This window comes from Numenius arquata, unplaced genomic scaffold (assembly GCF_964106895.1).
Source record: "Numenius arquata unplaced genomic scaffold, bNumArq3.hap1.1 HAP1_SCAFFOLD_51, whole genome shotgun sequence".
NCBI classification, from domain to species: domain Eukaryota; kingdom Metazoa; phylum Chordata; class Aves; order Charadriiformes; family Scolopacidae; genus Numenius; species Numenius arquata.
This window is the reverse complement of record NW_027415430.1, coordinates 633,813-645,329: the sequence shown is the minus strand read 5'-3', so window position 1 is coordinate 645,329 and position 11,517 is coordinate 633,813. Positions and strand designations below refer to the sequence as shown.

At 54.3% G+C, this 11,517-nt stretch overlaps 1 protein-coding gene across 1 annotated transcript; it reads left to right on the top strand.

Annotated features, from left to right (window-relative positions):
• Positions 1-10,378: 10,378 nt before the first annotated feature.
• On the top strand, positions 10,379-11,314 carry LOC141478700 (olfactory receptor 14A16-like). The gene has a single exon (XM_074167685.1). It carries the CDS (start codon positions 10,379-10,381, stop codon positions 11,312-11,314), a length of 936 nt encoding a protein of 311 aa, XP_074023786.1.
• The last annotated feature ends 203 nt before the right edge of the window (positions 11,315-11,517 follow it).

The following is an 11,517-nucleotide window of genomic DNA, read 5'->3' as shown; positions in this document are numbered from 1 at the left end:
TTCCCCTGAGAAGAAATGGACACTGCTGAGAGAAGAAGAGCCAAATTTACGAGTGGAGGTCTCCCAACCCCCCACCCCATCTCACTGGACCCGAGAAGGATCTCAGCTCTCCCCTCCCAGTCGGGGACACAGAGGGCTCATTGCAGCTGCCTACATTCAGCCCTCCAGCAGGACTGACATGGCCTTGCCACTGTCACGTCTATTCCGTGGGGTTCCTAGAAAACACAGAGATGCCGTGGGAAAGCTGTGCCCTTCTGGAGGGCAGCGTGGCACCCAACAGGACCCTCCAAGGAAAGAGTCCACTGTCCTATAGATGAGGAGTTTTGATGGGAGGGTCGACTTACCCTCAGCCCCACACAGTGCAGTCCCCAGAGACCCAGATATTCAGCAATTTGGATGCTTTTCCTCCATGGATAAACCTGGATGACAGGATGCAGCACCAGCATTCAGCTGCACCTGAATCCTCACCCCCCACCACAGCCAAAAGAAGGGGAAGAACAAGGGCAGCAGGGGCAAGAGGGGAACAGGCCAAAGTTCTCTTGCCAAGAGAGGCAGGACAGGGAGACACAGTCAGACACGCGAGCATTTCTCCTCTTTGGTGCTTGGGCTGCTGGGAGGGAGACTCAGGACTAAGCCCCCAAGATATGAAGGGGTTGGGGACTCTACTGTGTGGGAGAGGGAAGTTGCTGCAGGGAAGGCATCTGCGCTGCAGGGGATGGCAGGGAGGTGCTGGAATCCCCCCTCCCATCACCCTTCCTGTAGCAGCTCCCTCTCACTCCCTGCCCATGCCTCTGCTGCCTGCACTGTCGCTGCTGGGGGCTGTTTCTCTGCCCCCAGGTCTCCTCCCTTTCAGTGCTCAGAGACTCCATCCCAGCTGCTGAGGGCTCAGCTCTGCCCTGCAGACACCTTCTGCAGCAGGGAATGGCCCAGGGGCATCTCTGGGTGTGCACGGGCTAAAGGAGCAGCTCGGACAAGTGCTAACAAAAACTGGGGTCTCATTGCCTTCATGGGAATGGAGATGTAAATTCAGATCTCCCACTGCCCATCTAACCAACCAAGAGTGGAAAATTCAAAGCACAGATTCCATTTCTTTTGGCTAAATGCTGCCTCTGTGTCCTTCTTCAAAAGGACCCTCTGCAAATGTCCTGGGGGTGATGTGGAGCTGTGAGCAAACCTGACCCACGCAGCATCCTCTCGACTGCAGAAGGACCCTGCCATGCCCAGACTGGGGTCACCCCTTCCCTCCACAGCTTCTCCCCACACTGCCATGGGGAGCTCCCCGGGCAGGCTGAGAGCTGACCCTGGCAGGAGACAGAGTCCCTGCCCCAGCACACAGTTCCCTGGGACACAGGGACCCTGCTCGGAAGGACAGCCCTGGGCACCCCTGGCTGCACGCCCACCTTCACAGCCCTGCAGCCATCCCTGGGAGAAGGCAGACGACACGTCCTGGCACTTTGATGATGTGGTGGGCATCCACTGCTCTCAAGAAAATCCTTCTCAGCACCAACAGATCCCTGAGAGCCTTCCTGACAGATCACATGAGACACGGGCTATGCCAGCTGTAGGAGACTGCTCCAGGAAGCCTCTCTGCATTATACTGCACCAGAGAGAAACATCACGCCCTGTCCCTCTGCCCCTGCAGCAGGGAAGCCCTGCTCCACAAGTTCTCCTTCTCCTCTACACTAGAGAAACTGTGAGAGTTGTACTTACAGATCCCACGGGCTGTGGGTTGTGCAGCTTCTGGATCCCTCCAGCAACTGCAGAGTCAATGCCCTGCAGCCAGAGACTTATTTTGTAAAAGGCTGTGAAGGTTTCTCCCCCAATGAGCTCTCAGCTTTCATCCATTCCTGAATGCTTTTCAGCTCTCCTGGCCTCACAAGTCTCCTCTCAGTGCCTGCAGGCAGTGCCCTCAGCCCTGCTGCGCTTGGCAGAGGAGCTGCTCCTGGGCAGAGCTGTCTCTCTGCCGCGCTGCCCCATGGCCAGGAGCTCCCTCCATCCCAGGAGCCCGGCCCAGCTCAGCAGCAGAGCAACAGCCCAAGGAACAGCCCAAGGCATCACTTCCTCTGCCCCCTCTGGGATCCCCGCAGATGTCCCTGGGGCTCCAGGGGAACCAGCTGTGAAACAGGATGAAGTCAGCCCTGATGTTCTCTCAGGAGATGGGAGAGATTGTGGGAGAGATTCATTTCCAGCAGTGTCATTTCTCCTGTCAGGAGAAGACTTGGGCATGAGAACCATGAGAATCCTAAGAATCACCTTTCCTTATCCTATCGTGAGGCAGCACACCAGGAGGGTGACAGGGCAGGATCTGATTTCTACAAGCTGGGGGGCTGTCTTTGGGTTAGTGTATGAGAGAGTCCTTTTTCATAACATTTGCAGGTGACCTCACAAGGAAGAGAGCAGACACTGCACTGCAGGGCAAGGTTGCCATCCGGAGGGACCTAGACAGGCTGGAGGGATGGACCCATAGGAACTCCAGGAGAGCCAATAGGTCCTGACCTGGAGGTGGACTAAACCCATGCCATGACAGAGACCAGGGACTGCCCAGGTGGGCAGCAGCTGTGCGGAAAAGGCTCTGGTGGCCCTTGGGTTCTATTGGGTAAAACACGAGCCATCAGCAAAGGTGGCCAAGAGCTTCCTGAGCTGCAGGAGCACAGCCAGTCTGCTCAGCACTTGTTACACCTTATCCAGAATACTTCCCTAGGTTTTGACACCACATCGTGCCAGAGAGACCTTGCAAAGTGGAGCCAGGTCAGTGGAGGGACACCAACGTTGACAGAGCTTGTACTGTGAGAAGAGGCTTAGAGAGCTGGGCTTGTTCAGCTTGGAGGAGAGGAGCTCTTGGGGGGAACATGGAGCAGCATCACACAGTTACCAGAAAGACTGAGCCTGAGTCAAATCCATGGTAGAAGAATCAAGGACAAGAGGCAATGGGCTGAGAAAAGGGACGGTCAAGCCAGATAAGGAGGAACTTTTTCCAGCATGAGGATAGTCAAGCACTGGAAGCTGTTTCCCAGAGAGCGTGCAACAGCTCTGTCCTGGAAAGGGATCCAGACATCTTTGAACAAAGCCCTGACTCTTCAGGTCTGACCCTGTTTTCAATGGGAGGTTGGTCAAGACACCCTCCAATTCCCTTTGAGCCTGAATGATGCTGTCCTCCTCCTGTCCTTCCATCTGCAGGCTGAGATATTTCCCCTCTTGGAGCAGACATTCTGAAAAACCACTCCAAATCTGGAAAGACTCTTCAATGCTCCAAATACAGTCAGGTTGGGAGAAAAAAAAAAAAAAACAAAACAAAACCAAAAACAAAACTATGCTGGATTAGTTTTTCACAGGGACAGTTTTAAAGGGTCAAAGTAGATTCAATGCATGAATTCTGACAGTCAAGTTACAAAGAGGGAGGAAAAAAAGTCAACAAAATCTTTGTCAGTAAAGAAAAACTCCCCCAGCCTGTGGGATGTCCTCATTAGTTGGCCCTCTAGGAACTGGGATCCTTGGGCTTCTTGGTCTTAAGTGGGAGCTCAAATCCTGAACTGGAAGGACAACATTGGCTGCAGGTACACACCGTTTTCTTGACACGACTGTGAGCTCAGACCCAGTGGATGGAGTTTCTCACACAGGTCACGGAGGAGGGCAGGATGTCGGGGAGAGGGGCACACGCTTCAGTTTCCCAAATCCCATGAGTTTTCCCAAACCATCCTTCTCTTGACCTCTGGCATCCTATTTTCTCTGGCGGGTCTTCTGTTGATAAAGCATCAGTGATCCTTCCAGTGATTCTGTGATTTCCTTTAGAGTGGCAAAAAATAATAATAATGATGAAAAGAAATGTTAAAGTAACAGTCTACTTCCACAATAGCAAATCTGGACAAAGGCAATTAAATTAGTATTTGCCATATAAGGTATGATATCCCATCCTGAAGTACATATTGAAAGTGGTTCAGATGAAGGGTGGTCTTGCAAAAGTCACCCCTTGTGTCCCCGTGTGGCACAGACGCTGCTGGTTTCCCTCTCCAGAGAGTGGCAGAGGCCGGATCACCTTCTCAGAAGAGGCTCCTTGCCAGGGAGCCACGGCCATGGGGGGAGTTCACCTGGTTCTTACTGGCACTTCACTCAACTGCTATTTGGATACATTTGGTGCTTTTCTGGGATGACTATTCCCGCACAGAGGATCCTAAAAAGACGACTGTTTCTTAAGAGATGGTGAAAAAGGCCCTGTTTGGCCAAGAAAGCCCACCATGTGCTCTGGAGGGAGCGAGGAAGATTATAAAAAGCACTAGGAAAGTCCAAAATGCTCTTCCAAAGGGCGAGTGGCCCTGAGCAGTGGTGATTGGCCACGTGTAAGTCTGTTAGAGAGGGTCAAGCAATGTCAGCGAGAAGCAAGGGGACGGCTGATGGCTTTAGCCAATCCTTACAGCCATGTCTGAAGCCAGCCGTGGGAAGCAGTGGATGTTTGTGGGCAGAGACCCAGGAAGAGGCTTGTCCTGGGACAATGGCAGGAAGGAAGACCCTTCCTCTGCAAACCAGGGGTGATACAGACATTCATCTCTTGTGTGCCTGCCTCAGCCTGGCGGATGGGGAATGCCCACTGCTGGGGGTGGCTGTTCTTAGGAATGCCCCATGGGCTGACAACTTGCTCCTTTCCCCTCCTTCACTGCCCACACTTGGATGGACTTCAGGAAACATCCATGAGCCTGGAGGATGCACAAACCTCCTGGGCTGAGGTCTCAGCGCTGCAGGGGCAGAGGAAGGGTTTGTGAGACACATGGGCGTGCAGGGAGAGAGCAGTGTGGGGGCAGCAGTGAGTGTGCTAAAGGCAGGAAGAAGAAATGAAATATTGGGGGTTGGCTGTTCAGTGCTGGGATGTGGAGCTACAGAGAGGATTCTGGCATGGATTCTCCAGGATTCTGGAGCTTGGAAATCTTGGGGATAAATGAGCAGTAGCAAGGCTTTGGAGGAAACCAGGTGAGATGTGGGGAACTCACTGGCATTGGCAAATCCTCAGACACCCACATTTTGGTGTTGGAAACAAGGAAGCAGGCACAGGCACAGGACAGCGTAGCTGTGGTGGGGATGGCCAAGGGCCTTGGTGGGGCGTTGACACCCCAACAGATCTGAGACCCTTGTTCTCTTGCCTGTGGCTTCTGTCTCTTCCACTGAGACCCAGGAGAGAACACAAGGTCCTTACAGCTCCAGTGCCTCGTTGCCTCCTCAGCCACCCCCCATAAATCCTGGGAGGTGCCCTACTGCTGACCTGCACCTGGCAACACACACTCCCAATCACATTGCCCCCAGGAAGAGCCCTGAACATGCCAAGAGGGAAAGGAGCCCCATCTGTAGGGGATGTGGGTAAGGACGTGGCCTTCCTGCTTGGAAGAGCACATCAAGGGCTTCCACAGTGATCTCTACTTTTAAATTTTCCGTTGTACCAAGTGTCTCCAACTTCCTGCTTCACCAGCCCCCAGGGACAGGACCCTTGTCTGCTCATTCCCTCCGTGGTTTCTTCAGTGATGGACTTCAGCAGGGCCTGCAAACACTCTCAGAAACCTGGAGGTTTGCTGCTGGCTCTTAGTCCTCTAGAGACTTGGTCAGCCTTTAGAGATCTGCAGTTCAGGAACTCGGCACCAGAGGGTTCATTAACATGCAAAACGCCCTGAGGAGCCAAGCCAGGCCATAATTTTCCCTTCGTCTTCAATTCTTCTGTGGTTGATTAGAGAGCTTTCGGGAGTGGAGTCAAAGCGAAAAGATGTCAAGGCGAAGAGGCCAAGTGCATGAAATGCTTGATTTCAACTTGCCAATTCTGCATTAACGCCAAGGAATTTGGGTTACAGGAATGTCTCCAAGTAGAGTCTGCACCATCCAGACCCATGTGGATGGGCTGGCAGAGCCACCCCCAGCAGGGGGATCCCCATCGCCCACGCTGAGGCAGTCAGGATGCAAATATCTGCAGTGCCCACTTGTCACAGGCCTCCAGGCAGAGGGTGACTCATTCCCATGACCCTCGAAGCCTGGATCAGCTCGTTGTGCTTTTGCTGTCTTTCCCTTCATCTGTCAAGCCCATAGGAGCTTTGGCTTTAACATCGTCCCTACGTCCTGGGACAAGGTTTCTCAATTCCTCCTCTGCAGCTTCCCTGCTTCCACCTCCTTTGTGCTGCCTCTTTGTCCTGGAGCTCAGTCAGTTCCAACAAGCAGCCTCCTGAGACGGTGGCTTCTTTTCAAGGGGAGTTGGAGAGATCATTTTTGTGCCTGGAGGAGGCTGTCCTGTAAGGCCTATCAGATTTTCCATCATCCTTCAGCCTTCAGAGCTGCTTCCCATGGCACCACTCGCATCAGTTTCCCAAGTACATCAAAGTCTTCTTCTCTGGAGTCCACCCGTTTTTGCTCTGCTGCTGGCCTTCCTCACTCCTCTTCGGCACCTGGGACCCCACTATTTCCTGGTGACAGCAGCCAAGGCTGACACTGATTTTCACCTCCCTGACCACTCTCTATTTATATTTGTTTTTTGCCAGGACCAGGTCCAGGTGAGCATCACCCTTGTTTGCCCACCTGGCAGCTGTGTTAAGAAGTTGTCCCAAGGTCCTCCAGGCTGCTGGCACCCTGTATCTTTGCCTGGCCAGTGAATGCCAGGGCAACTACTGTTCCCCATAGGAACCTGCTCATTGACTTGGAGACTTCTTCAGGTTGCTGTTAGAAGACTTATTCTGCCTACTGTGCCCGATCAAGTGGAGTATAATGGCCAAGACAGTTTCACCCTTACTGGCTTCTCCTCTCATCCTCACTCACACAAGCTCACTCAACCCTTGAGTAGCTGCCCTGAATTCTGTTAGGCAATGAGGGGCTGAACTTGGGACAAATGCCATTGTAGTCACTGGAGATTGAGTAAATTCGGCTGATGGAAAAGAGAGAGACCTTGCTCTCCCTACAGGACATGACTGCAGTCCATTCATATGAACACCTCTGTGAACTGCCATGAACATCAGGAGTAGGAAAGGTTCCTTTTATTTGGACATCAGCTGTCATTTCACTTGGCTAAAGGATTTCCCACCAGGCTCATGTACGATCCCTGAGATGTTTCCCCGTCTCTATCACCGTCCCCATTAGAGCTTGCAGTTTCCTGCGTGTACCTTGCACCACCTCTGGCAACTGGAATGTTCCCAGGCATTTGCATCTGAACATTTCACTCCCGCCCTCCATCTCCATTACTTAGCGTGGGAGTGGAGAAAAGAGGCTCCCATGCAGGTGCCTATTTTGTGCACAGCTCAACACCTGAGGAAAGAGGAATCCCATCTCCTGTGGGCTTCTAGCAGGCATGGGCGGGCGCTGAGTCTCCGTCAAATGCTAGGAATAGAAACGCAGGATGAGATGCCTCGATTCCCTCAGCTGAATCCCTTCCCTCAGCAGGGGTAAAGGAGATGCCTGTCTGTCCCCGTCTGGCTGTCCTGTCTAATGATGGGCCAAGGAAAGTTGATATTTAGAGCTAACTCTCCCTCTCAGCAGGGAAATGACACTTCTGGAAAGGAGTGTCTCTATCCAGCTGAGAGAGAGAACATCAGGGATTGCATCAGCAGGTTCCCCGGCAGCCCCAGGGACACCTCAAGGGATTTTAGAGGGGGGCAGAAAAGGTACTGCCTTGGGCTGTTGCTCTGCTGCTGAGCTGGGCCGGGCTCCTGGGATGGAGGGAGCTCCTGGCCGTGGGGCAGCGCGGCAGAGAGACAGCTCTGCCCAGGAGCAGCTCCTCTGCCAAGCGCAGCAGGGCTGAGGGCACTGCCTGCAGGCACCGAGGGGAGAGGAGGGAAGCAAGACAGAGGCTAAAGGCAGCCTGGGGTGGGAGGACAGATGAGAGCTCGCCTGGAGAGAAATCTTCACAGCCCTTGACAGGGTAAGTCTCTGGCTGCAGGGCAATGCAGCTGCAGTTCCTGGAAAGACCTCCTAAAGCTGGCACATCCCACAGCCCATGGGATCTGTCAGGAGGACTCTCAGTTTCCCCCGCGTAGAAAAAGGACGTGCTTTGGAGCACGGCTTCCCTGCTGCACCCTCAGCCGGCCAGGGCATGTCGGCTGCCTTCCCCTGGGGGAGGCTGCAGAGTGTGAAGCCGGGTGTGCAGCCAGGAGTACTCAGGGCTGTCCTTCAGAGCAGGGTCTCTGCACCGCAGGGGGCTGTGTGCCAGCGCAGGGACTTTGTCTCTTGCCAGGGTCAACACTCAGTCTGCCCAGGTTGTTCCCACAGCGGTGTGGGGAGAAGCTCTGGGGAGAAGCAGGAGAGGGTCCTTCTGCTGTCAAGACGGTGTTGAGTTGGTCAGGGCTGCTCACAGCTCCAGATCACCCCTACACGCTTCCAAGGGAACTATTTCCTCAGGTTGTGTTTCCAGTTTCTTATCCGGGGGGTGCGGGGAGAGAGGTGGAAAAAGGGATGAATGTGTAAGGATCTCTCAAGTTTGCAGAAGTCACTGTGATTCCTGAGCTGCAACTTTGAGGCATCAGTTGGTCTAAAAGAAGCCTCCTAAGGGGCCTTCAGCCGCTCCTCTGCCCATGGAGAGCACCAGCATCACCTCTGCTGGACCATCAGGGTTGCTCTGACCTGCCCTTTTGCACCTGCGAACAGGAACATGAACCCAGCCCCTGCCCTGCAAACAGGCAGGTGTCTGTAGGGCCAAGGTGAGTGCACAGAGGTTGGGATGGGCTCTGTGAGTGCTGACAGGAAAAAGACACGGCACAGGGAGACACTTCCCAGGAGGAAAATCTCCTGGCAGCAGGGATATGACCAGGGAACGAGAGGAAACTTAAGCCAGAAATGTTGTGGGAGGGAGAATTCCGCAAACGCCGTACGATCCCCTCCAATGCAGACCCCTTCCCCTGAGCAAGCCCCCCCGTGCCTCCTCTCCCACCAAAGCCTCTGCCCTCAGGGCTGTGGGGTCCAAGGCATGAACCACCTCCTCTGCAGCCGGAGCTCCAGCAGAGCCGTGGTGCAGCTCTCCAGCCACGTGCCCCGTTCTCCCTGCGGAGCAGCGGGGCTGAGAGCGACTGCCCGGCAGCGTCGGTGTCTGGGAGGTGACAGGCACGGCTGGGTACGGGTGATGCTGTCCCGAGCGCCCGGCTGCCTCTGCCCTGGCCTCCTTCAGCCAGACCCTCGCTGCAGTTTCCCTTGTTTCTCCACCTGTCTGTGTTATTGCTGCTCTTTTCTTGTTCTCACTCTCAGGCTCTCTGGGGATGGGAGTTTCAGCTGCAGAGTCACACATTATCTTGTGCGTCCTCCCATGCAGGTGTGTCCATGGGAACAAGGGTCCCAGCTTTCCTCTCGCCTGTGCGGCTGTGGACAATGCAGCCTGTGGGGCTGGGGAATCAGCTGGTTTTCCCTTGGTGAGATAACATCGTGAAAAAACTGATGTATCTCCTTGAGGTGTCCTTCCAAGCTGTGAGCTGCCCTCCAGGATGCAAATCTGTCCCATAGCATCTTTGTGTTACCTGAAAGCCCCATGGAGAAGCGCAGAGACGCTATGACCAAGGAAATGCTGTTGGGTTGGTGAAATGAGCCCTGTGTGTCCTGGGCTGGAAGTGGTTGCTGAGACGCTGAGAAAGGGCGAGACATTTAGTTGTCTGCAGTGGATCCCTCTGCTCTCAGCAGGTTCTGCTGACGTTTCAGGGAAACATTGAGGGCGTGTGATCGCCCTCCATCTCAGAAAGGCGCAAGCCCAGTGTGTCAGGGGCTGAGGGACAGCCCAGCTCCCCTCGCTCTGTACTAAGCCACAGGCAATCCTCTTGCCTTGCAGGATTCTCTCTGCTCTCCCTGAGTGCAGCAGGAATACTGAGGGTTTCTGACATCCCACAATGGGACGGAGGGAATTTTTTTTTCAAAAAAGCTCTCAGTTGGCCTCTGCCTCCCTCACTCCTTCGAAGAGGCAGTGCAGGTACTGGCACACCCTTGTGCATTGGGCATGGTTTTATCTGACAAAGTCAACCACCAGGACTGGCCCCTGCTTCCAGCGTTCCCGTGAACTCTCTGCTGCAGAGCAGGGCTGACTCCTCGGCACCAGTGGGCAGAGGCCCAGCTCCTCATGGCACGTTCAACCAGCACGGTAGCAGAGCTTCAGCCATGGAGCTGAGGGAAGGTCTCCTAGAAAAGGAATACAGGGGGTAAGGCGTGTAGCAGGGAAGGGTCTGTAGGAAAAGGCTTTGGTTTTGCTGCTAAAAGTCTCCATTAACTTGTCAATGACTTTTCCTCCTTGCAGGGGTCTCCATGCCCAGAGGCAGCAAATGTCCAACAGCAGCTCCATCACACAGCTCCATGGGGTTCCATGAGAACTGGAGTAGGTTTTGCTCTGAGACATCCACCGTAACTTGTCACTGCCTTTTTTCCTTGGACAGGTTCCAATGCGCAGAGGAAGCAAATGTCCAACAGCAGCTCCATCACCCAGTTCCTCCTCCTGGCATTCGCAGACACACGGGAGCTGCAGCTCTTGCACTTCGGGCTCTTCCTGGGCATCTACCTGGCTGCCCTCCTGGGAAACGCACTCATCATCACCGCCATCGCCTGTGACCACCGCCTCCACACCCCCATGTACTTCTTCCTCCTCAACCTCTCCGTTCTTGACCTGGGCTCCATCTCCACCACTGTCCCCAAAGCCATGGCCAATTCCCTGTTTGACACCGTGGCCATCTCCTACTGGGGATGTGCTGCACAGCTATTTCTGTTTTTCTTCTTCATTGGTGCAGAGTACTCCCTTCTCACTGTCATGTCCTACGACCGCTACGTTGCCATCTGCCAACCCCTGCACTATGGGACCCTCCTGGGCAGCAGAGCGTGTGTCCACATGGCAGCAGCTGCCTGGGGCACTGGGTTTCTCAATGCTCTCCTGCACACGGCCAATACATTTTCCCTACCCCTCTGCCAGGGCAATGTCCTGGACCAGTTCTTCTGTGAAATCCCCCAGATCCTCAAGCTCTCCTGCTCACACTCCTACCTCAGGGAAGTTGGGCTTCTTGTGGTCAGTGTCTGTTTATCATTTGGTTGTTTTGTGTTCATTGTGGTGTCCTATGTGCAGATCTTCAGGGCCGTGCTGAGGATCCCCTCTGAGCAGGGACGGCACAAAGCCTTTTCCACGTGCCTCCCTCACCTGGCCGTGGTCTCCCTCTTTGTCAGCACTGGCATGTTTGCCTACCTGAAGCCCCCCTCCATCTCCTCCTCACCCCTGGATCTGGTGGTGTCATTTCTGTACTCGGTGGTACCTCCAGCTGTGAACCCTCTCATCTACAGCATGAGGAACCAGGAGCTGAAAGACACATCGAAGAAGCTGATTCTGTCACTGATCTCTCAGCAGCATTAACCTGCCCGTGTCTCTTCAGAAGTGATTTCAGATTCATCTGGGGAACTTCCTGGGCTTTGGGCCTTTTCTCTGTGATAACCATGTGTGTCCAGGAACGTTCCATTTCCCCAGAGGCATGAACCCAGCCCTTCTGACCCTGAGGCCCGTTCACGTGTGCCTGGCACAGGGGTACAGCTGACCTCCCATCTCATGTCTCTTTAATA

Excerpts from the sequence above, each read along its gene's own strand:
- LOC141478700 (XM_074167685.1), top strand. The coding sequence starts at position 10,379 with ATGTCCAACAGCAGCTCCATCACCCAGTTCCTCCTCCTGGCATTCGCA.